General features: G+C 37.9%; 1 protein-coding gene and 1 non-coding gene across 2 annotated transcripts in view; one reads left to right on the top strand and one right to left on the bottom strand.

Annotated features, from left to right (window-relative positions):
• Positions 1-17,946, bottom strand: part of IMPG1 (interphotoreceptor matrix proteoglycan 1) — a 98,942-nt gene extending 80,996 nt beyond the window's left edge. Inside the window, exon 1 of the mRNA XM_011000244.3 lies at positions 17,880-17,946. Coding sequence (XP_010998546.3) covers positions 17,880-17,946 — 67 coding nt within the window. The remainder of the gene's footprint in view (positions 1-17,879) is intronic.
• On the top strand, positions 199-271 carry TRNAA-GGC (transfer RNA alanine (anticodon GGC)). Its single transcript has one exon. It is a non-coding gene; the product is annotated as a tRNA-Ala (tRNA).
• Positions 17,947-24,191: the final 6,245 nt, after the last annotated feature.

The following is a 24,191-nucleotide window of genomic DNA, read 5'->3' as shown; positions in this document are numbered from 1 at the left end:
GTGAGGAAGGCGGTGATTTTGCACCAAAACAGACCATTTGAGGAAGGGCCGATGGTGGGATGCACTCCCATGGAGCTGGGAGTGTCTCCTGAAAGATGGGAAATAGCTGGTGGGAAGGAAGGCAGTGTGTCCACAGCAGGGCAGCTTTCAGCGGGTGAGGAAGGTGGTCGACCCTGCAGATGTAAACTGAAGTTTAGGGGAGGTTATAGCTCAGTGGTAGAGTGTGTGCTTGGCGTGCACAAGGTCCTGGGTTCAATCCCCAGCACCTCCGTTTAAACAAACTAAACAAACAAACCTAATTAACCACCCTCCCCCCACAATGAACAAACAAACAAAATAATTAAAATTAAATAAATTGCAGTTTAAATTAACTTTCTTTAACCACTCAGTCTGGAGCTGACCCAGATCCCGTCACCCAAGGTAACTATGACAAGTTTGGAAATGTTCAAATGTATATAGAAAGGGAGATGAATGAAACAATCATTGGATTCAAACAGTGAATTCAAACACTACATTATCCTAAGAAAAAGTCAAATCCGGCCAAGGGTGGAGGGGCAGGAGAGGCAGGAGAGGCAGCTCTGAAATAATGGGCTTTCGACCGAAGTCATTTATTGTGTTGAAATTGCATTGCCTGAGCATTGCCTACACCTGTCTTCTAGTTAATGTGAAGGCTGGCTCTTCAGTCAAAAGTGTCTTTTCTGCTCTAGGTTCTAGGCTGGTGGCCACATGGCCTTGATGTTGACTGGCATTCTGGTCACATCACTGACAAGTTTATTTTTTTTTCCTCCCTGTACTGAGGTTGGCCTCCAGTCATAGATTGCTTACAAAATTTCCATTTCAGGGCTCAGCCTTGCCCGTGATTTGGTCCCTTTCTTCCGTATGTATTCAAGTGCGTCCTTATCAACCTGTCTGGACCACTCTTCACCAGACACTGTCTTCTAAGAGAAATAATTTCTAGCCATCTAACCCTGCAGGCTTACAATCTAGGATTACTGTACACATACAGTGACGATAACAGACAACAGGAAAAGAAGAATGGGGCTTTCACGGCAGCACCATTATGAGAGAAACGGCCACTGGTATAAGCACTTAGTGAACCCATTATGTTTTCCTAAGAGAAAAGGCTGCAGTGTCCTAATGAATGAATGAACAGGAAGTGGAGACGACAGTTACTGGAAGTCCTACAGAGCAAAAATCTCCATTTGAAGAACGGAACTCCATAGAGAGAAAGTGGATAACAGTTCAGGACCAAATCAATGACTGGAAGGTTTTAAAAATAATAATTTAACCTTGCATATGCTTTCTGGACCTTCCCCCCAAAAGAGTGAGCAGTTGCAGCCTTTATGCTCAGCTTGTTTGTGATCTGTTACATCCCAGTCCGCCCCGTACTTTAGTAGAAATGCTCAATTACCCACCTGAATTTTTTTCTCTGAAGAGCAAGGGCAACTAAATACACATCCTGCTCAACATGCCTGAACCTGCTTCAGAAATTATGCGGATATACCGAGCACCTTGTTTAATGCTGTTCCAGAAAATTGCATGGATTTTAAGCACACTGTCTTCTGCATAATCAAGTGGAGAACACAAGAGCTTCTACATCTTGTTTCCCCACCTCTCTTCCTACGTGTAGTTCCCAACGGACTTCCTTGATGCCAGCCAGTGCAGCAAGCATGTTGGAGTAAATGACAGAAAAGAGGACCATAGAAGTTAAACTCCAGTGATTTTCTTTGAGGAAATACGAAGCGAATAAACTCTCACGATAGCATACAGACTGATTACCAGTGATGGAGGGGATGGCTGCCACACCACTGCCTTCTCTGAGGTTTTTGAAACTTGGATGCCATCACAGCCTCCCTTACCTCCACCACTGGCATATCGTTCAGCAACACAGCTCCCTGCAGAGGATGAAAATCAATGCTGTCTTCTCTCAAAGAATCAGAGCAGTTGCATTATTTTTCTTCTTATTGTGAAAATCAGGTTTAGCTGTTGCATTTGCTATGTCAGAAGGAAAGGATAAGGCCCGTGGAAAACCTTTACAAGAAATAAAGTTGCCATGTACTGTTTCCTTTTTTAAAAAAATTATTTATTTATTATTATTTTTTTTACTGGAGGTACTGGGGATTGAACCCAGGACCTCGTGCATGCTAAACATATGCTCTACCACTGAGCTATACTCTCCCCTTGCCATCTTCTATTTTCTATTCTATTATAGATTTTTATATATATATATGTATTGAGTCCAACTTTCACCTCACTGCACTTAAAGAAAAAGAGGAAGAAGCTAGTGTTCAGGTGAGATGCTGAGAAATTTTGCTGAGGGCATATGCAGGTTGGTGAGAACTGATGTTGAAGAGAGAAGTAGAAAAGAGAATGGGGGTGGTCTCTTTTGTGTCCAGGGGTGAGCAGGTGGAGCCCTGAGCTCTTCATGGCCGGCAGGTGACATGGAGGGGACAAGTAGGAGTCCAGCAGGACCGTGTCCTTAACTGTACATAGAACAGAAATGTGTGCTCTCTCCCCACCCCCTTCATGGGGAGGGTGTTGAGAAGGCAGGGACTGTTCTCAAGCAAGACTGGCCTCTCTGTGTCCTGAGAGAGGAGAGAAACAGACTGCAGCATTTGTCACTGGGTGGCCTGAAGGTCTCAACCACACCACCTCCATCTAAGGCAAGGAATCGCTTCACGAGGCAGCCAGTTGGCTGAGACCCATTCACAGCCGCCTGCTGGTTCCAGAGGCACTGCTCTCGCTGCGACTCCAGACCCATGGCAATGCCCTTGGCTCTCACGTGCCCTCAGGGTCTGCAGTATTGTGTCAGAGGTTTGCAGGAACCACAGGATCAATACTTAGCTTCTTCACAGAGGGCAAAATTTACTTGAGCATTTTAGCAGAAACTTGAAACTTGAGGACTGTTAGTGATTTTCACATGAATACATAAGCAGAATCAGCAAGATCCATTGTCCCTCCAAAATAAGCTGGCCTTGAAAGTTAGAAGAGTAGGATATTTCTATAAGCTATGATTAGCTGTGAAGTATATTTCTTTGGAGAATAGTGAGTGGAGTCGGTTTAGCTGTGGAGGTGGAAGTGAACAGGATGTGAAACTGAGGCGAGAACAATTATGCTAAAATTGCTGGCCAGCCAAGCTAAGGCTTGTTTTCAGGAGCTGACAAAAAGGAAACAGTGCTTTCCCCCAAAGCTGGACTTTTTAGTCCCCCTCAAATCATCCTGGGGAGGCAGGTACCTTCTCTGTATCCAAGTTGGACCAATCCCATCAAGCCACTGCTAATCATCTCTTTCTTACATTAACTTAACTTCAACTAAACTGCTTCCAATTTTTAAAATGTATATATATATATGTATGTGTATATATATATATATATATTTATATACTTTTTTCTTTAATGGAGGTACTGGGGATTGAACCCAGGACCTCATGCATGCTAAGCATGTGCTCTACCAGTTATATCCCTCACCCTTGCTTCCCAACTTTTAACCCATCATGTATACGTTTTTGGCACCATCTCCATAGGTTTCAGGATGTGGAGTTTAAGTAAATACACACTTTATGAATAAGAATGGGATTTTGTGAATAAATCTGAGTTATGTAGATGATGAATTATAACTGTACCTCACAAAGGCATGGGGCATGACAATTTTCAGAGCATTTTTCCAGCCTGGCTTGAATGATATGGAAACCGAAGTGTTACGCTGGAGCAATACTGGGTCATTCACAGACTAGAGGCAGATTCCGTCCACGATCTGCTTGGAAATAGGTAGAGAGGACAAGTAGCAGGAATTCACAGAGACCCACTGAGAGCCTAAAAAAAAATCCCCCCAGTTTAGGAGAAAGCTAACTTGAGAAGCTAGGGGTGCACTGAGGAAATGTCAGGGGACAGGAATATAGATTTACTTACAGGACACATTAATGATACATGCCAGCTGTGCTGGTTGCCGAAACATGGGGTATTTTTCTCCCCGTGATTCCTAGGGGTGCTACATGTTTGGAGCACTTTTATCTTGTTAGATTCTTACCATGTCTGAAGTACTCGTAACAGAATCAGCTCTAATTTAGCCCAGCATCTTTGTTTTCTGAATCTTCTGCTGCCCGTGATTCTAATATTACAAACCGTGAAACAACTACTCTTTAACTTTAGTGCACTCATGTAAACCTGATCTTGGAATATGCTGGGAGTTCTGAGTAAAGAGAATTGTGTATAAAGAGAATTGTATAACATTGATGCATATACTGCCACAAAAGAATGATATTTTAGCTACTCACAGGGAGCAGAATTGGAACAGAGTAAACAGGTTAAACAGCTAGGAAGCTCTGCCTTTCTTATGCATAAAGACCTATCACAGTTCTTGCAGAGAAGAAAGATGAACTTCATATTGAGTACCTGTGGGGCTGAAGTTACAGTAAGACAGTGCTGCCTTTCTTAACCTCTTCCTGAACTTGGGCAAATAATCTCTATATGCTTTAGATTTCTAACCTACAAAGGATATAACAATAATTCCAATGCCATAGTTTTGGGTTCATGTTTGCTTGTTATATAGCTTTGCTTTGTTTTGAAGAATTAAATGAGAAAATAGATGCCGAGAGTTTTGCAGAAGGCCTGGCACATTGTTAGCTGTTACTATGATCTAGTACCATTTTATTTTGAGATTTAGGACTAGGAATAGGATAGGAATAGGATTGTCTGATTTTGCAAATAAAATATAGAACACTCAGCCAAACTTGAATTTCTGATAAAAAAAAGTATGTAATATTTTTTTTTCTAGTATAAGTATGCCTCATGCAATATTTGGGACACATTAAATATAAGTGGACAAAATATTTCTATTAAAAGACAATGATTGTCAGGTTGCATTAACACAATGTACTGTTTTAACGGACACATTTAAGGAAAAGATACAGAGAAGTTAAAATTTAAAAAGATGGAAAAAAGTTATATTATGCAAACACTAACCAAAGGAAAGTTGATATCCTACATTAATAGATGAAGTCAGAGGTATGCTGGTAAATGTTCAATAAACAGCTCTTGGGGGTGGATGAGAAGGTCTGAGTTATAGCCAATTTTCATGTATTAAAACTACCCCATGGCTGTTTTCAAGCCACTGATGTGCTATTGCTGAACACCAAGCTGGGAAGAGATGTGAGCAATTGGCTCCTGTAGTTAGTGTGGGCCACTTCCAGCACACCAGTGGACAAAGTCCCTTATTTGGCAGAAAGCACTACAGAGATGAAGACAGTTACATTACAAAGATGAAGACAGTCACATAAATGATACAAGTTTATAAGTCATTAGAGAAATGTAACAAGTTATAATTTTATGTACTTAATAATATAACCTCAAAATATATGAAGCAAAAGTTGACAGAACCATAAAAATGTAAAATCTACAATAATAGCAGGTGGATTTTAAGAGCTCTTTCTTGGTAATTGATAGAGCTAGCAGATAAAAATCTATAAAGATACAGAGGATTGAAACATAATTAAACTTGAGCTAATGGACATATGTGACATTATAAAATAAAAGTCTGTATTTATGTTATATATAAAATATATCTTCTTTTCAAGCACAGGGAGAAGATACAAAAATATTGAGTACAAATTGGACTATAATGCATGTACATTATGTTCTCAGATCAACAGGGAAGTAAGCTGAACATCAGTTTTAAAAAACAACTGGAAAATCCCCTTATGTTTGGAAATTAAAGCAAAAATACTTATAAATAACCCATAAGTCAATAAAGAAATTATGCTGGGTATTAAAATATCTTTATCAAATGGTAAGAATAGTACATAATAAAACTTCTGGGGTATAGCTAAATCAGTACTTGAAAAGTAAACTTACTTCATTAAAATGACTATTTTAGAAAAAGAAAAAAGCTATTAATAAGCTAAGCATCTATCTCAAGAGGTTAACAAAAGAAAACAAAATAAATTCAAAGGAAATACAAGAAAAAAGTAAGAGTAGAGATTAATAAAGTATAAAAAAGAGGATAATAACATAAAAGAGAAGAAAAAGAAATATAAAAGCCAAAACTTTTTCCTTTTGAAAATACTAATACCAAAACCAAAAAACAACATTGATCAAGTTAGAAAGAGAAGACATCCTAAAGTAGCGTTCCTTCTGGATACAAGCCCAGGAGTGGGATTCCTGGGTCATATGGTAAATCTATTCCTAGTCTTTTGAGGAATCTCCATACTGTTTTCCATAGTGGCTTTGACACAACATTGTAAATGATTATAAATCAATTAAAAAATGTTAAAAAAAAAAAAGAAAGAGAAGACAGTTAATTACTACCAGGATTGAAAATGAGGACATCCTTATGTTTTCTAAAGACATGAAAAACTTAGCAAGAGGATATGAATAATGTTTTGTCAATAAATTTGAAATCTTATGTGAAATGGGTAAGTTCTAGAAATATACAGCCTACCAAAATGAATATATGAAGAGGCAGGAAATCTAATGAGTATCATAACTTAAAAAAAATTGAGTCAATAGTCAAATATCCTTCCATAAACATAACTTTTTAGCTTCACTGGAGAGTTCTATCAAACATTTAAGGAAAAAATAACTTTATTTTCATTTAAACTCTTACAAACTTGACAAGGAAAGTATGAGAAAAAAATCATGGTCTAATCTTGCTTAAGAATTAAACATAACAATTTGAAATAAAATATTAGCAAATGGAATCCAGTAATGTGTGAATAACGGTCATGACCAAGTTGAATTTATCTCAGGAATAGAGGGCTGGCTTAATATTTAAAAACTGATTAAGGTAATTTTTCACATTAATGAATCAAAGGAGAAGAACCACTTGGCAATCTCAGTAGATATAGAAGAAGTACACAATACATTTCTATATTTATTCTTACATCATTCAGAATGGCCATCATTAAAAAGTCCACAAATGATAAATGCCGGAGAAGATATGAAGAAAAGAGAACCCTCTTACAACTGTTGATGGGAATGTAGTTTGGTGCAGCCATTATGGAAAACAGTATGGAGATTCCTCAAAAGATACTAAAAATAGACTTACCATATGATCTAACAGTTCCACTCCTGGGCATATATTCAGAGGGAACTTTAATTCAAAAAGATATATGCACCCCAGTGTTCATAGAAACACTATTTACAATAGCCAAGATATGGAAACAACCTAAATGTCCATCGACAAATGACTGGATAAAAAGGCTGTGGTATATTTATACAATGGAATACTACTCTGCATAAAAAAGAATAAAATAATGCCATTTGCAGCAACATGGATGGACCGGGAGATTGTCATTCTAAGTGAAGTAAGCCAGAAAGAGAAAGAAAAATACCATATGATATCACTTATATGTGGAATCTTAAAAAAAAAAAAAGATACAAATGAGGATATTTGTGAAAAATGACACAAAACAGAAACAGACTCACAGAGATAGAAAACAAGCTTATGGTTACTGGAGAGAAGGGAGAGGGAAGGGATAAACTGAGAGTTAGAGATTTGCAGATACTGACTACTATATATAAAATAGATAAACAACAAGTTTATGCTGTAGAGCACAGGGGACCATATTCAATATCTCATAGTAGCCTATAATGAAAAAGAACATGAAAAGGAATATATGTATGTATATGTATGACTGAAGCATTATGCTGTACACCAGAAATTGACACAACATTGTAAACTGACTATACTTCAATTAAAAAAAAAAACTCTTAGGAATGGAAAGGACTTTTTAAAAAAAACTTGATACAGGGAATTTTCAAAAACAGAATGAAGTCTAAAACAAACATCGTACTTAACGCTGGGCTGTGAAAGCATTCCCTCTAAGATCAGTAACAAGGAAGGGATGCAGGCGATCACCAGTTTACTTTAACACTACATTGGACGGCCTATGAAGGGCAGTAAGGAAATATAAAAAGAGAAAAGATACAAAGCCTGAAAAGGAAGAACTCAAATTTTAAAAAAATTCATAAATGATATAATTTTTAAGCAGAAAACTCCAAAGAATTGCTAGTGAATTTTCAGAATTAAGCTCATTCAGCAAAGGTACAGGACATAAAACCAATTCCTTTCCTACATAGAAAATGGAATGAGAATGCCGTTTACATGGTCACAATTAATATTAAGAAGCTAGGGATAGGTCCACCATGTGCAAACACTTTAAAAATAATTACACAACTTTATTGTAAGGTACTAATAAAAGGAGAGATAGTCCATGTTCTCGGGTAAAAAGACTTAACATTATAAAGGTATCAATTCCCCCCAAATTGGTCTATGGATTCAACACAATTCCGATCCAGCCTCAATAAGGTATTTTTGTGGAACTTGGTGAGCTAATTTTAGAACGTATGATGGAAGAGTGGAGGGACAAGAGTAGTAGACACTCCTGTAGAAAGAGAACAAAGTCAAGGAAACAAGATTTACAAGATTTCAAGATTATAATAAACTTGTAATAATTAAAGCAATGTGGTAAGGGCTCAGGGATAGTGAAATGAACAAACCCATGTTCATGACGGAAGAGATATCACAGGGCAGAGAGAAAAGGAGAAACTATTTACTGAATGGTGCTAAGACAATTGATTATCCATATTTTTTATTTTCCTGCTATACACACAAAATAAATTCTAGTGGATTAAATATGAAAAATGAAACTATACTACGTTTATCAGACAATATAGGAGAATATTTTTGTAACTTTAAGATGGGAAGAATTTTTAAAGTAACAAATGCCCCAGAAACCATGAAGTTAAAAGCTGATAACTCAACTACATTCAAATTAAGAATGTGTGTCCATCAAAGGCTACCATTAAGAGAGTAAGAAGATAAAGGTACAAATTGGGAGAAGGTATTTGAAAGGTAGTATAACTGCAAAAGGATTGGCATCCACAACTTTCAAAGAATGCTCTAAATCAATAAGAAAAGACATACATCCCAACGAAAAAAAGGGGCAAAATTCTTGTTCAAGCATTTTCTAGAAAAGAAAGCACAAAAGACCCAAATTATATGAAAAGATGGTTCATTAGTAATCAGAGAAATGCAAATTAAAACCCCAATGGGATACTATTTCACCCCCATGCAGACTAAAAAAATAAAATGTCAGGCAATACGAGCATGGATGGGGATTTGGAATAAAAAGGATTCTCACTCAAAATGACATGAACACTTGGGGAGAGAGATTGGTGTCACCTGGTCAAACTGAAAACATGCATTCTTCATGATACGACCATTTCTCTCCAACTCAGTAGAGGGAGAAAGTCCTAGAGACTGGAGAGAGTCCTGCCTGCTATGAGCACCAGGGGGCTCGCTGGGGACGCCTGTCCAGGGTTGTATGCAATGCAAAAACCCATCAACAGGAGAACGCAAGCACGGAAGTGTGTCTGTTCCTCAGTATGTCTCAGAGGCCTCTCATGCATCATGTCAGGCCCTCTTAGCTTCACCTCTCAGACTGACTCTTCACAGCCTCTGACCCAGTACAGGAGACACCGCTCCCTGCTTCATGGCTGTGCCCTGGTGTCTGTTTGCTCCTGCCCCAGAATCTTTTGTGGCTGCTGAGGTGCGAGAAGCACAGAGACCCTCCCGCTGTCCAGGGACTGCGCACTGGAAGTGTAGGGAATTTAATGTCCTTTGAGGTGAACTTTTGAGGGGATAGCTTATGAACTTTGTCCAGTTACCCCCCAGGCTCCCAACCTCGTGGACAGTCTGGAGATCCTGTAGTCTCTGAAGACAGTTCCTTGACATCAGTCAATTGGTTGCCCTTGATACCAAGTGGTGGCCAGTTTCGTAAAGCATCTTTTTGTTGTTTCTCTCTCTTTCACTGCCTCACTCCTCATTTTCTATTCCTCCTGGGTCCCTGACAATGCACCTGCCAATGAAGAGGAGCAGGGAAACTTTTGCCTCAGGGTCTGCCATACGCAACAACGTGGCTGACTCTTAAAAACACAACGTTGAGCCAAAGAACTAAGTCATCAGAGAACACATATCGAATGATGTTATTTATAGAAATGCTATAAACAGACAAAACCAAGAAATATGTTATTTAGAGAACACATCTATAGATGGAAACACCAGTGGCAAACAATGACGTGATGAACTCAAGATTCAGGACAGGAAAGGGGAAGAGATCCTGGCAGGACAGACAGGGGTCTTCTAAGATACTATTCATGTTTTATTATTTAATTTGGGATGTGAGCATTTTATTATTATTCTCTAGATACCACAGATATGCTTTGTACATTCTTGATGTGTATTTATTAAGTAAGGAGATCTGCAGAAGCAGTGAGACCTGCCATGGCGGGGACTCATGCAGTTGCTGCAGGTAAGGCTGGAAGGAAGATGCAGGCAGATCGTAAGGACCCTCAGATGAAATGATTGGATTTTATTTTGAAGGCATCAGGGAGACTTTGGAAGTTCTGTTCTTTCCTTATCTTTTTTTTTTTTTTTTTTTTTTCCAGCAGAGGAAGGTGGTGTACAAAGGATAGCAAGGCTAGTTAAATCTAGAGAAATACAGGAATATTTCTGAGCTAGCATGGACAGGATTTGCCACCCACTGACTAGTTCTCATGGGTTTAGGAAATGGAGAAGTCAGAGGAGACTGTTACACATGGTCCCATACAATGAGGATGAAGGGTAAAGCTGGGTTAAAGAAGCATCTGCTCACTCAAGCTGATGATGTGCAGATATGCTGGACCAGGCTCACACTGGATTGGGGTCCTGACAGCCAGTTGTTCACGTCCCCTTTAGAAGATACTGCATTGGTAGTTTGAAATTGGCCATCTCAGGAATCTTTATTTACACTATTGATACTGGCAAACACTTTTTTTTTTTTTGCTTATTTTATGAGGGGGAGGTAATTAGGTTTATTCGTTTATTTATATTTGGAGGCGGTACTGGGGATTGAACCCCGGACCTCGTGCATGCTAAGCATGCGCTCTACCGCTTGAACTATACCCTCCCCACAGCAAACACTTTGAATATGGATTTCTACCCCTCAAAAAGATAGTTGCTAGATGTTTATCAGCACATGCTTGACAGGATTTGATGACACATTAGATATGAAGAAGAGGAAGACAGATGTCTTAGATGACACTGAGATCCCTGACTTTAGAGATAGAAGGTGACAGTGTGCAGTGAGACACAATGCAGGAAGCAGAGTGGTTTATGCCAGCAAGGGGGTGCTGGTGTTACAGAGAACGAGATGGATCTGGTTCCTGCCCTCAGGAAGCACCTAGCTGGTTTTTAACAGTGTGTATTAGAACACTCTGCAGCTTTTTCAGAATATTCCTTTAACCTCTTTATGCTTGAATATGCAAAGGGCTGTTTATGTAGGAGAGTTAAAAAAAAGAAACATTATGAAGGGAATGATTATACAAATCATCCTATCAACCTTATTAAACAAAGAGACCGCCCCTTCCAAACTGGAAGTATATTTATAATATAACATTTACTAAGAAGAAAAAGGAGAATAAAACAAATCCTCTAGTGGCTCATAATATAATGACCCACTTATCATATCTTTCCAGAACGGCAATAAATCATGCTTCTCAAGCCTGGCAGCCGGGAAGGGTCACCTGGAGAACTTTAACAATCTTTCCAGCTTGTTCTTATTACCATTTTTAAAATTATTTTGGATTTGTTTTTGTAAGTCTTTTTTTCCCCCCTTTCTTCCTTTGTTCTCTTCTCTTATGATTTGATGACTATCTTTAGTGTTGGGTTTGGATTCCTTTTTCTTTTCATGTGTCTATCTGTTACAGATTTTTGGTTTTAGGTACCATAAGTTTTTTGCATAGAGTGTTTTGAGTTGCTGACCTCTTCATTTTAAAAACTCTGCATTTGTATTCTCCTCCCCTCACGATGATTGTTTCTGATACAATATTTTACATCTACTTGTTTTGTGTATCCCTTAATTGCTTATTGTGGGTAGAGATGATTTTACTTTTAACCTCCTTAACAACTTGGATCCCGCTCCAGACAAATTAAATCAGAACCTTTAATGCTGGAGCCCCAGTGTTACAACACTAGCAAAGATAGGACATCTTTTTGTTCTTTCTGAAACAAGAGAGAACGAAAAGCATTGGGATAGATGCAGAGAAGCTTTGAGGTGGAAAGAAGAAATGTCAAATGGAATCAAATGACCTTGCTGTTCTCAGTATGGAGGGGGAGGTGGTGATGGTCGTGGTGATGGTCATCGTTGTCATCTTAGGAGCTGGTGTTTATCGAGCATTTTTGTAGTAGATATCTCACTGAGCGCTTCCTAAACATTCTTTCACCTCTTCTCATCAAAGCCCCAAGAGGCAGACACTACTATTATTATTCCCATTTTATAGGTGAGAAACCATAAGATAGAGAGATGTATGAGACCCAGCAGTCTGCCCAGGTCACGTAGCTAGTAAGTGAGGGAACTCTTCTGTGCAGCTGTGTGCTGGGCTGAATGAAAGCTTTGGCACTTAACTGTCCCCTTTTGTGAATGAGGGAGAATCAGGCTGAGGTTTGAGGAGAAAGGGGCTCTTTGGAAAGCAGCGGGGGACCAGGTGAGGGAATCAGAGATGAGTATGAGTGTGCAATAGTGTGGAGGGTCCGATGAAGGTTTCCGTGCATGAACTTGTTTCATAAAAGCACCCCGTTTGTTTGGCCCTCTCTGATGACACTCGGTAGCTCAGAAATGAGAGTGGAAAAGTGAAGCTGAAGTTTCTCAAAGTGGGTTTAACCAAGCATGTGGGGCAGAAGATCAGGGACCAAGGTTTTTATTGTGCTAATAAGACCACTGAGAGAGGCCCAGGACCTTGGATCAATGCGTAGAACCCGGAGGCCTGGATGGGCTGCAGAGCCGGAGAAACTGGAAAGGGCTGAGGGGCTCGGGTGTTCTCATGAGAGTGAAAATCACATTCCATAGCAGAAGGAGCAATGACTAAAAAGGGGTGTTTCAGAGCTGCACATTTCGAGCTTGAAAACCCTGCAGATCTAGAGGTGAAATATCAGCGTTCTGATAGAGGGGTAATTTTGGTTCAGAAGAGGCTTTCCCTCCGTCTCTAATCACACCCAGTAGGCTGGGTACTGCCTTTAGATACATGACACGACCTTATATAAGCCACCTAAAAATCGCACCAGGAATGAACAACTCTACTTCTCTGAAGAGTTCATAATGTCACACTTCCTTCTTCTTGAGTAATAGACTCTAAACTTGGTTCTTCCATTGTTAGGGTAGAGCTGAAGGATGTGGCCAGCTATCCTGAGCTCAGTCACACACAGAGACCTTAGAGATGACCCGGAACTGGCAATCATCTGGTGCTGTTAGCAGAGGAAAGGGGGCTTTTGAATTAATAGTAAAAACCATAATAATTGCACCCATAATATTATTCAACTGATCAACAGACTAAGTAGATGTAAGATAGGACTGGGTACAGCTCAAATCCCAGTTCTGGTTCTAACCTTCCCACCTCAAATGATATTTAGGAACATTATTTAATATTCTCTGCCTTAGGTTCCTGACCAGGAATGAGCACATTGTCAACCAACCAGTGAAATCTTAAGAAATAAGATTAATTAAAACTTGTTTGAGCTTTTATAAGAAAAATACAACATTACGCTAAAGGATTGTTAATATGATTGCTATCTGCAAAGCATTTGGATCAGGTCTGAATGGTTGTTTGGAAATAGTGCCCTTGGGTTTCAGAGTTGGGCTTAATTAAATGTAACTTGTGTTTGTTCATAAACGCAGCAGGAGCCTTAAGAAAGACAAATTAGCCCTAAATATGTTATTTTCTGTATGAAGTTAAAGGATCTCTGAAGCAGAAATAGTCATTAATTTTGAGGTACTGACTTTTCTCTAGAAAATTTCTTTTGGTTTAGTTTCCTTTAACCCTTCTGCTGTAGGGGCAATTATGAAATTAGCGGGGACTAAAGGTGGCTGAATGGAGAAAACCAAACTGGAATGAATTATGATGACTTTACAAGGCACACCAAAAGACACTGTTTCCTTAGGAGTGACTGAACCTCACTGGGAGAATATTTATTATCTACTGAATACAGCCACATGCTTAGAAGTTTTCATCACTGCTCTGTAACTCTTTCATATTCTGCTCACACGCACTGTGGCCAGAAGAGAGGTGCAGCCACGGGAGTACATTCTCAGTAAATGGTTAGAGCCATCCATGCTGCAGCTCAGATCTGACACTAGCATTTCCATATGTGCATTCTCATTACCGTGGCTCTGCCAGTCAGCCATATCAACTCATTGTAGGATGAACTTCAGCAGGCAGGTTGCCTTGGACCCAGAGCAAAAAGCACACCCCTCCTCCCTTATTAAAAATGGTTCTATCTGACTTGGCGCTCTTGATTTGTGAGGCTAAAATCGCAGTGACACTGTCTCTCACTCTCAGACAGTGAACTCAGACCCAGTGGTTGCTGAAAACTGTCCACTTTGGAAGATTGAAAATTCACATTGAGATCAGAAGCTCTCCTTCCTTTCAACCAGCTGCTTCGGTCTTCCAAGGGGTGGTGTAACCAGTTCCCTCCCCACAGCTGCACAAGTGCCTTTCCTACCCTGAAGCAAGGACAGGTAGCGTGGATGGAGACCTCAGGTGCCCTCAAGCTTGGAACTTCACAGTACAGTGATGGGGTCGGGACTTTTATCATGGCCATTTCCACCTGAATCATAATATAAACCTAGAGATTACTGTGAAAAACAAACTCTGTCGCCTCATATGGATTATTTTGTAACAGCATAACATCTGTGAACATGACTGAGGCACCAAACGTACACAAGATCTGAATTTTCAGAGAGGGTTGGCGTGTAAATAAAGTTGATATTTAAGGTGGCTGCACGCTCATGATTGACAGAAATGGCCAAGAAAGCAAAATGTCATGTCAGTGCATCCTAATTAGCTCACACATGTAATAGTCCTTTAGTGGGATCAGCAAAATAAGCATGGAAGGGTCCCAAGGCAGCAACTGCTTTTTCTTTTCAAGGTATATAATCTAATAAGTGCACTGCCACAATTTGTTCAGTTGGACACAAAGTTTACAAGTCTTCGATTTTAAGGACATCTTTTCTCAGATATAATGGAACAAAAAAGTCTGCCTTGGAGCTTTTCAATTACGCTGTTCTGAGACCATAGCAGAGATGAAAAAAAAAAAAAAGATCTGTGTGTGACTGTCATTGGGAGCTATCTCAGGTATACAAATGAAGCCACGTTCTCTGTTCACGGAGCCGCAATGAGGGAAAATACCTGCCTGGGTAATTTTATGAAATGAGAGCATATCCCAGTAGTAAAGGATCAGCGAGAACTGGGAAGTCTTCAAATGCAAATTTCCTGACATTTCACAGCTACTAAAATAGTCACCCTACCTTCGTGAACTAATAATAACTTAGTTAAAGGTTTCACTTAGTATAACCAAACGCAATGCAAAAAGCCCACGCTCTGATAAACACCATTTCCATTTTAGGGCTTGCTAAGGGTGGAATGTCTCTCTTCAACTTTCCCTCACACATCAGAATGTCACAAGCAACTAGGTGAAATTATTTATGTGAAATGGAAAGGTAAGAGAATAAAGCACTGCTGTGCGCATCAGATGTAACCAGCATCCCATTTAGGAATACCGAAGAGAGGTGTCCTGGTATCTTGATGAAGTGAATGTTCTTTGAAATTATTGAACTGTCTTTCATTGCACTAAACAGTTTTACCTAATGAATGTTTTGAAATCAAAACCATTTTGTTTTTATGTATCAATGGAAAAACTACATTCAGAATCTGCAAAACTCAAAGGAAAGCTTTTGAAATACTGGCATGTCTCTGAATCTCTTACTATTCCATGTTGGGTACATGGCAAACACTCTGCTTGTGGACTCAAATTGGGAAAAATTACCTACGGGCACAGGAAACCTTTTGAGAAGAAATTTGGTAATATGAACCAAATACCATAAAACCATTTATATTGCTTTGACTCAATAATTTTACTTTAGTGAATTTATTCTAGGCATCTTAAATACTGAGAGAAGCTTATGCACAAAGATGTTCATTGCAATGTTATTCATAATAAGAAAATAATTAGAAACTATGTCTCTTTTGTTGAGTATTAAGGAAAAGCTAATCATGAGATATCAACTGAAAGGAACATTATGCAGCCAGTAGAATGATGCTTGTCAAAACTAGCTAGCAACGTAGAACACTCACATGATGTAACAGATCTTCACAAAGCCTCATATAAAATTGTGTGCAGTAGAGCTGCAATCGTGTAAACATTAAAGAAGCATAGAAAAAAGACTGAGGAAACGTATGGCGGTGCTCGTATAGACTGTGTCTGGACAAGTGTACTATGAGTAATTTTTTATATCTTTTGATTTTTTAAAATAATCAATAATTTTTTAAAAAGAAATTCTTGACTTTAAACCCCATGGTTATGCTCAACAGCTGGTTGTATTGAATTGAACTCGTCTCTCTCTCAAAAGTGTTTTCTATGTAAATACACTCATGATGGTTAATTAGTCTCAACTGGAAAACCAGTCTGGCGAAAGTACATAAACTCTAATTAACATAGATCTCACTAATTAATTGATGATTAACAGAAATTCACAGATCTGAGATTCTTACAGAATAAAAAGCCCCAAACCAGTAAACAAGTAAAGATTTTTTATTATGCAGTTATAATGCATATAACAAGTTGTAGTTTTTGGTGGGCTTATTTCATTTAACTTTTTACCTTTAGTTATGCTATTTGTAATTGTTTGTAATAGCTGATAAATAACATATGAAAATAGAAAAAAATAGTTATGTTAGCTAACATAATTAAGCAAACAAATTGACAAAACCAGAAGCTGATTTGCCCGGTCATGTTTCTGAAACAAACTGGTTTGCTTTAGTAGATTAAGCTCAGAATATACTGGAATCCCATCATTTGTTTCTAATTAAAATGTTTTTATAAATGTAAACATTGATATAAAATTGACAATTGAAAGGGAAGTTAAGTAAATGTTTGCTTCATTTATTATATTTATAGATAGTAAAAGATAAAAGGAATTTTTATGTAATCTTTTCCAGAAATTTTCTTCTCCCTCCAAATGCAACCTCTAAAATGTTTCATATAAAACATTTATGAGTTATTTTTTGACTTAAATGCAACCAACTATGTGTTTTACTTTTCTATGGGCATTTTAAAACCAAAGCTTCAATTAAAAGGTTAATTGTCCAAAGCTATGTCATCCTTAAAGATGAACCGAATACTGTTGATTTCAAATGTTTTAAAAAGATAAAGTATGTTATAATAATCAGGCTGATACTTAAAAAGTTGAAGCTTTCTTTAACAGGTTATTTTTAATACACTATTTTTCTTAAACACGCCTGTTTTGTGGCTTGCTTTAGTTTTAGGTTCACTTGAAGATCTGCCATAAGAACACGCAGTTCTTTCGGGCATACAGTTTCACAAGCAACAAAGTTTCTGAGTTGGTGTCATCATGAGCTCTGAAGATAAAGCACATTTGCTATTTTCTAACAGAAAGCAACACATGATTTAACTATGAGATGGTAAGAAACACATTTTTTGTCTGATCATAAATGATAAAGTACTAATTTCATTTTTTCATGGACCTACTAATGTTATTGATATGAACGAACAAATTTGTTTTCAATGTTTCATAAAAGTAAATATGATGCAGTCATCTCTCCTATTTTGTTAACATAAATTGCCCATAAGATTATGCAGTAAATAGTCAATCAAGTGAAAACCATTTCCGACAATTATTTAATCAATTAATCAATCAATATTTACTCAGGGCCTACCACAAAGGAGGCCTCTGAGATACAGTGGTGGCTTTCTTAATTTTGAACGTTCACCTGTGTAAATAGATTTCATATATAAGCGATTTAAAAAAAATAAATATTTAAGCGACTTACCTCTGTTTCCTTGAACTTGGAGAAAAATCCATAGAACAAAAATAACCCTTCTAGTTTCCAAATACATTCTGTGCACTGGTAATTCTGCTAATAATCACAGAACAGCCCCAAATCTCATTTAAAAAAATAAAATGACAAATATTAAAAAAAATTAAATATTTACATCAGCTGAGTGAGGACAACCTTCCTGGTTTACCTTTATGAGGGTGCTAATTTATGAAGAACACGAGGCAGTGCCTGTTCCTGGAATAATCTCCTTATCTTCCCCTCAGGTGTAATCTCTGCTTAGGGGCCAGCTGGAGGAACCTTTATCTCATTAACCTTCTGGAAGAGCATCTGTCAGCCCAGCTCCAGGACCCTGAATGCCACTAAAAACAAGTGTCCAGAGACAGAAAGAATGCTTTTTCTCTTATTCACCTGTTACAGTGACACAGAGAGCTGGGGGAAGTCCTGCCAAAATGCAGAAGAAGGCTGACAGTTAGGGTCAAATGTTTTCCAAAATGACAGGCACAAGGAACAGCCATCGAAAGAGCTTAATTGCTATTCCTGGAAGTATATGCTTATTCGATATGTTGATCTCCAGAGATAGCAAAGCTGTCTCCACTCTCATAGAAACGTACTGCTTTGTAAATTGCTTGCTTTCTGGCGTTACATGCAGGTGACCTTTTTGGTTTGTTTGAAGTCTGGTTTAAATGTTTAAAATTTGTTATGCATGTGCAGAATGTATCGAGTCAAATAGTTCTATGAAGTTTGAGAAAAATCTTGGTGCCATACCTCCATTCAAAGGCAACCACTTTATTTTTTTATTGAAGTATAGTTACAATGTGTTAATTTCTGGTGTACAGTGTAATGTTTCAGTCGTACGTATACATACAGATAATTGTTTTCATATTCTTTTTCATTATAGGTTACTATAAGATATTGAATGTAGTTCCCTGTGCTACACAGAAGAAATTTGTTTTTTAATCCATGTTATGTATAGTAGTTAGTGTCTGCACATCTTGAACACTTTTAATTCTTTAAGCCAGTTCTAGTATTCTCATTCGTACCTTTAAATATACCATGTGTCTAATACTACTTTTTTTTCACTTTCAGGCATTATCAAATAATGAATATTGAGAATATCTCCTTCCCCCCACCTTCCCCACCCTCAAAAACATGTACCTATCCTCCATCTGTCTCAGTTTTATTGTATTTTCCATTTATTGAATATTCAATTTTATATTATTATGACTGTTTACATGCTGCATATAGCTGAGCCATGGAGTAACTTTAATTACTAACGTATACTGAGCGCTTATATTGTGATACACACTGTTCTTAGGGATTTCTGTAGATTATCCATGTATTCCTCAATACAAAGCTCTGAGGGAAGTTCTATTATCTCTGTTTTATATTTGAGGAAGCTAAAGTAGATGTGGCAGAGCCAGGATTTGAACCCAAAGAGTCTGGTGCAGGAGCCTGTACTCTTAACCAGTACCCTCTCTGATGACTTTTGCAATGGTCTCACTTTTTCTTCCCTAAGTTTTCTGCATACAAAGCAATTAAATATCTCCAAGCATTACCCCAGATATGTAAATTTCATTCTCGTATGGTTAAACACTTCAGATGGGCCGTCTTCCCCAGAGCTTTCTAGCCTCTTCCAAGCTGTATTTTTTCATTTCTTGTTATTGTTCACAGCAGTGATCTGGGGATCTCCTTTCACAACCACCCTGGGGATTCCTTCACCTCTCTTGTGTCCAGTCTCATGGTTTCCAAATCTCATGTTGCCTTCTTTCTTAACCTAATCTCTCGTTGTAGCAGAGCACATGCTTCTGTAGATTATTGAGAGGAAGTTCACAGTAGATAAACTTGAGATCTTGTAGGTTGGAAAATGGCTTCCATCTATCCTCATATTTGAGTGCTAGTTTGGTCAGTGCTATAGACCAAAGGTGTGTGTCCTCCCAAAATTCATATGTTGAAAACTAACCCCAACATGATGGTATTTGTAAGTGGGGCCTTTGGGAGACGACTTGGGTCATGAAGGTGAAGCCCTCTTGAATGGGATTACTGCCCTAATAAAAGAGGCATCCGAGAGACCCCTTGCTGTTTCCTCCATGTGAGGACACGGCAAGAAGACTGCTCTCTATGGACCGGGAGGCAGGTTCTCACTAGACGCTGAATATGCCTGCACCTTGATCTTGGACTTCCCAGCTCAGAACTGTCAGAAACATATCCTGTTGCTTATAAGCCACTCAGTTTCTAGTACTCTGTTACAGCAGCCTGCAAGAACTAAGACAACTGGAGGGAGAATTCTAAACTGGAAATAACATTCACAGATTATTGAAGACATTAATTAATGCATTGTCTTCTAGCTTCCTGTGCTACTGAAATCTGAAGTCTGTTTTTTCTTGGTTCTTTTTTTTAACTGAAATATAGTCAGTTTACAATGTTGTGTTAATTTCTGGTGTACAGCATAGTAATTCAGTTATACATGTATATATTCCTTTCTGTATTTTTAAAAATTATGGGCTATTACAAAGTATTGAATATAGTTCCTGGTGCTGTACAGTAGGACCTTGCTGTTTATCCATCTTAAATACAGAAGTTCGTATCTGCAAACCCTGAACTATGTTTTTGATTCTTTGTGTAAGATCTTTTCCTCTCCAGAAACTTCTATAAGCTTTTCTTTGTCTCCACTGCTCCGATACTGTGTGGTAATCTTTCTGATTATGGGTCTATTTTAATACATTGTATGGGGGCACTTAGAGGACCTTTAATCTAGGTATTCATGTCCTTCAGTTACTACAAATCTCCTTCAGGTATCTAATTTTCGTCTTTTATTTTCTGTGTTGTCTCTTTCTGGAATCCATATTACTTGGATGGTGGCATTCTTGAACTGGGTCTTTAACTCTTTATGTTTAAGTCTGTTAATAGGCGACTGATAGTTCTGCGCATAAGATTAGAACTTGTCAACTGTGATCTTCACTGTAGATTGATCTGTCTGGGATACTTCCTTCTTAGTGTTGCCAGATAAAATACAGGATTCCCAGTTAAACTTAAGATAAAAATAATTTTTTAGTATAAATATGTCACAAGTATTGCATGCGACATACTATAAAATTATTTGTTTACCTAAGATTCAATTTTAACTGGGCAATCTATATTTTTATTTGCTGCATCTGGCAGCCCTTCTTTCAATATCTTGAAATATTTTCTCCTCAGGTGGTCACATCTCCCAGAGAAGACTCCTGATCTCTTGATTTTAGGATATAGACTGACTCTCAATATATCAGTATATGAGCTAAGGAAGAGGTCTGCGGTTTGGGTCTTAATATTCTCGTGTGTATTTTAATTTGATCTTCCTATTTTCAGAGAAGTACCCTCACTCTCAAATCTGCCAAATATTTAATAGTCCAGAGAATGCTTTACTCTGTCCAGAAAATAAAGCTTCAGCCTTTTGTTGGGGGGCCGAACGGCAGTGACAGAAATGAATGGAATGGGGGAGGGGATCTGGAGGTCTAAGTGATGATTAGGTATTTCAGTTCATCCTTCTATTTTTAACCCAATCCTTCCATTAGTTTGCCCCCATTTCCAGAAGTACCTGGCATGTCTTTTAAAAAAATATATGTAAATTAGATTGTTTCTGAGCGTTCTCTGCTGCCAGTTTAAGATTTGTCTTTCTAGGTCTGCCACCATCTCTTCATGGTATAAAAATTTGCTTACTCCTGCGTGTTCAGTTCAATAAAATTATTATGAAGTGAACACCCTGGTAACATACAAGTAAAAACAGAGAATATTAATAGCACGTCAGAAGGATCCATGGTCCTACTCACAAATTCAAGCATTTCTTCCCCATTAAATATAATCACCATTATTGATTTCTATGGTAATCAGTTAATTGCTTTTCATAATATTTTTTACCACTTATTACACATCTGTAAGCACTGTTGCTTACTTTTGCTTGTCCCACCACCATTATTTTCCCTAATGTTCTGATGTTCCACTTTTGTATAAAATCTGTATATTTCAGATGCTCATGTTTTTCCAATCCTTTCCCTCCCTCTTGCTTTCATTATATTGATTCATCTTTCATTTCACTGTTTTCTCTTCAGCTGGACATAATGTATTCTTCTTAATTTTAATTTCTGTGCTTTTCAGGTCTGGGATTTCCATTTGGTTCTTTTTCAAGTCTGTGTCATCATTTTTAAAAACAGTTTATGCCTCTGTGTTGAAATTTTTAATCTTGTCTTTTATCTCATTGAATATAGTGAGAATGGTTTGATAATTCCAAATTCTGGAGCTCTGGGTATTGATTTTATTGTCTTGATTTTCTTGTTTTTGTTTTTTAAAAATTTGTTATTATCTTATCTCCTGGTATAAGTGGTTATTTTTTTCTTATTGTAAGCCAGACATTATATTTTAAGAGTTTGTACTACAGTTAGCAGGACAGTATGGTGTTGATGAATAAATACACACAAAGGTCAATGGAACAGACTAAAGAGCCCAGAAGGGCCCACACAAATACAGTTGATTGATTTTTGACAAAGGTGTAAAAGCAATTCAATGGATAAAGAATTGTCTTTTCAACAAATGGTGCCATTTTACCCCCTCACCACCCAAGAAAACAACCTATTAAAAACAAACAAAAAAAATGGATCCGGACACAAACATTACACCTTACACAGAAATGAAGTAAAAATGAATCATACACATAAATTAAAAATGCATAAAAATTCTAGAAGAAAATATAGAAGAAAGTCTTTTTGACCTAAGGCTTGGTGATGAGATTTTAGGTACAAAAGCATGATCCGTGAAAGCAAAAAAAAATTGGTTGGATTTTATTAAAATGAAAAACTTCTGCTCTGCTAGAGAGATTGTAAACAAAATGAAAGATAAGCCATACACTGGGAGAAAACATTCACGAAACACATTTCTGATAAAGGAAATGTATCCAAGCTACACAAGGAAAGATTAAAACTCAACAGTAAGAAAACCTAACAACTCCATTAACAATGAGCCAAAGATCTGAACAAGACTCCTCACCAAGCATGATACACAGATGGCAAATAAGCATATGAAAAGATGCTCATTAACACTTGACATTAGGAAACATCAATGAGATACCACTACATACTTATTAGAATAACTAAAATTAAAAAAAAATAGACAATACCAATTGCTGGCAAAGATGTGGAGCAACAGGAACTCTCATTCAATACTGGCAGGAGTGCAAATTGGCACAGGCCCTTCAGAAGACAGTTTGACAGTTTTTTAAAACATATGCAAGATGTTCTTTGGTAGGTGAATTAATAAACTGTGCATACACAAAAGAATACTATTAGCAATAAGAAGGTATGAACTATCATGCCATGCAAAGGCACAGATGAATCTCAATTGCCCATTGCTAGGTTAAGGAAGCCAGCGTGAAAAGACTACATACTGTGTCATTCCATTTACATGACACTGCAGAAAAGGCAAACAGGTGGAACAGTTGTTGGCATTTTGGGGTGTGTGTGCTGTGAACAGGGGAGCAGAGGGGGTTGCGGCATGAAACTACTTGGTGTAACTCTGTAATCACGACAATATGCGTTTTTCAGAACCCATAGAACTTCACAGCAGGGGAGTAAAACTGAAAGCATATAAATTAAAAAAACATTCTTTAGGTAGCACCTAACTAATTTGCTAATTGTGACAGTACAGGCTGTGACAAGAGAATCCAGCCTTATGAAAAATGTATAAAACAATCTTACTAAAGGAGGTGGGGGAGAATCTGACCTAGATAACTTTGGAAATAAGTGGAGCCTGTCAGACTAAAGGCAAGAGGAACTGTATGTAAGCAGTGTACTCTGGAAACAAGTTGTTTCCCACGGGGGTAGGAGCTGACAATTCTGAAGCAGCGCCAGCACGCACGCTGCAACTGGACAGGTAAGTAAATGGGTGACAGAGGGTGGGAACCAGTTCTCCTACCGCTGGAGTGGCAGCTATAGACAAGCAAAGGGAGGAGGCAAAAACAATCCATGTGTTCATGGAGCAGAGTTGGAGACATTGATATGAACCCATGTTTTGTTTTACACAGATAGAAAAAGATATATTAATTCATACATAAGACATAAATAGATATTAATTAATTATATATGTTATGTATATTTATGGATCTGTGTCTATGTCCTGGTTTGTATACATGTATTTCCTTTCTTTAACAGCTGAAAGATCCTAGAAGCAATGACATCCCACTAGTGACAAGCACACTTAGCACCCAGATCTTCACTAAAATAAACCAAGACTCTTTGGAGAAATGGTTGATTCTAAAACATGATTTAAAAGACACCC

The sequence above is a fragment of the Camelus dromedarius genome, chromosome 6 (genome assembly GCF_036321535.1).
Source record: "Camelus dromedarius isolate mCamDro1 chromosome 6, mCamDro1.pat, whole genome shotgun sequence".
NCBI classification, from domain to species: domain Eukaryota; kingdom Metazoa; phylum Chordata; class Mammalia; order Artiodactyla; family Camelidae; genus Camelus; species Camelus dromedarius.
Note: the sequence above shows the minus strand (reverse complement) of the source record. Positions and strands in the feature narration are given on the sequence as shown.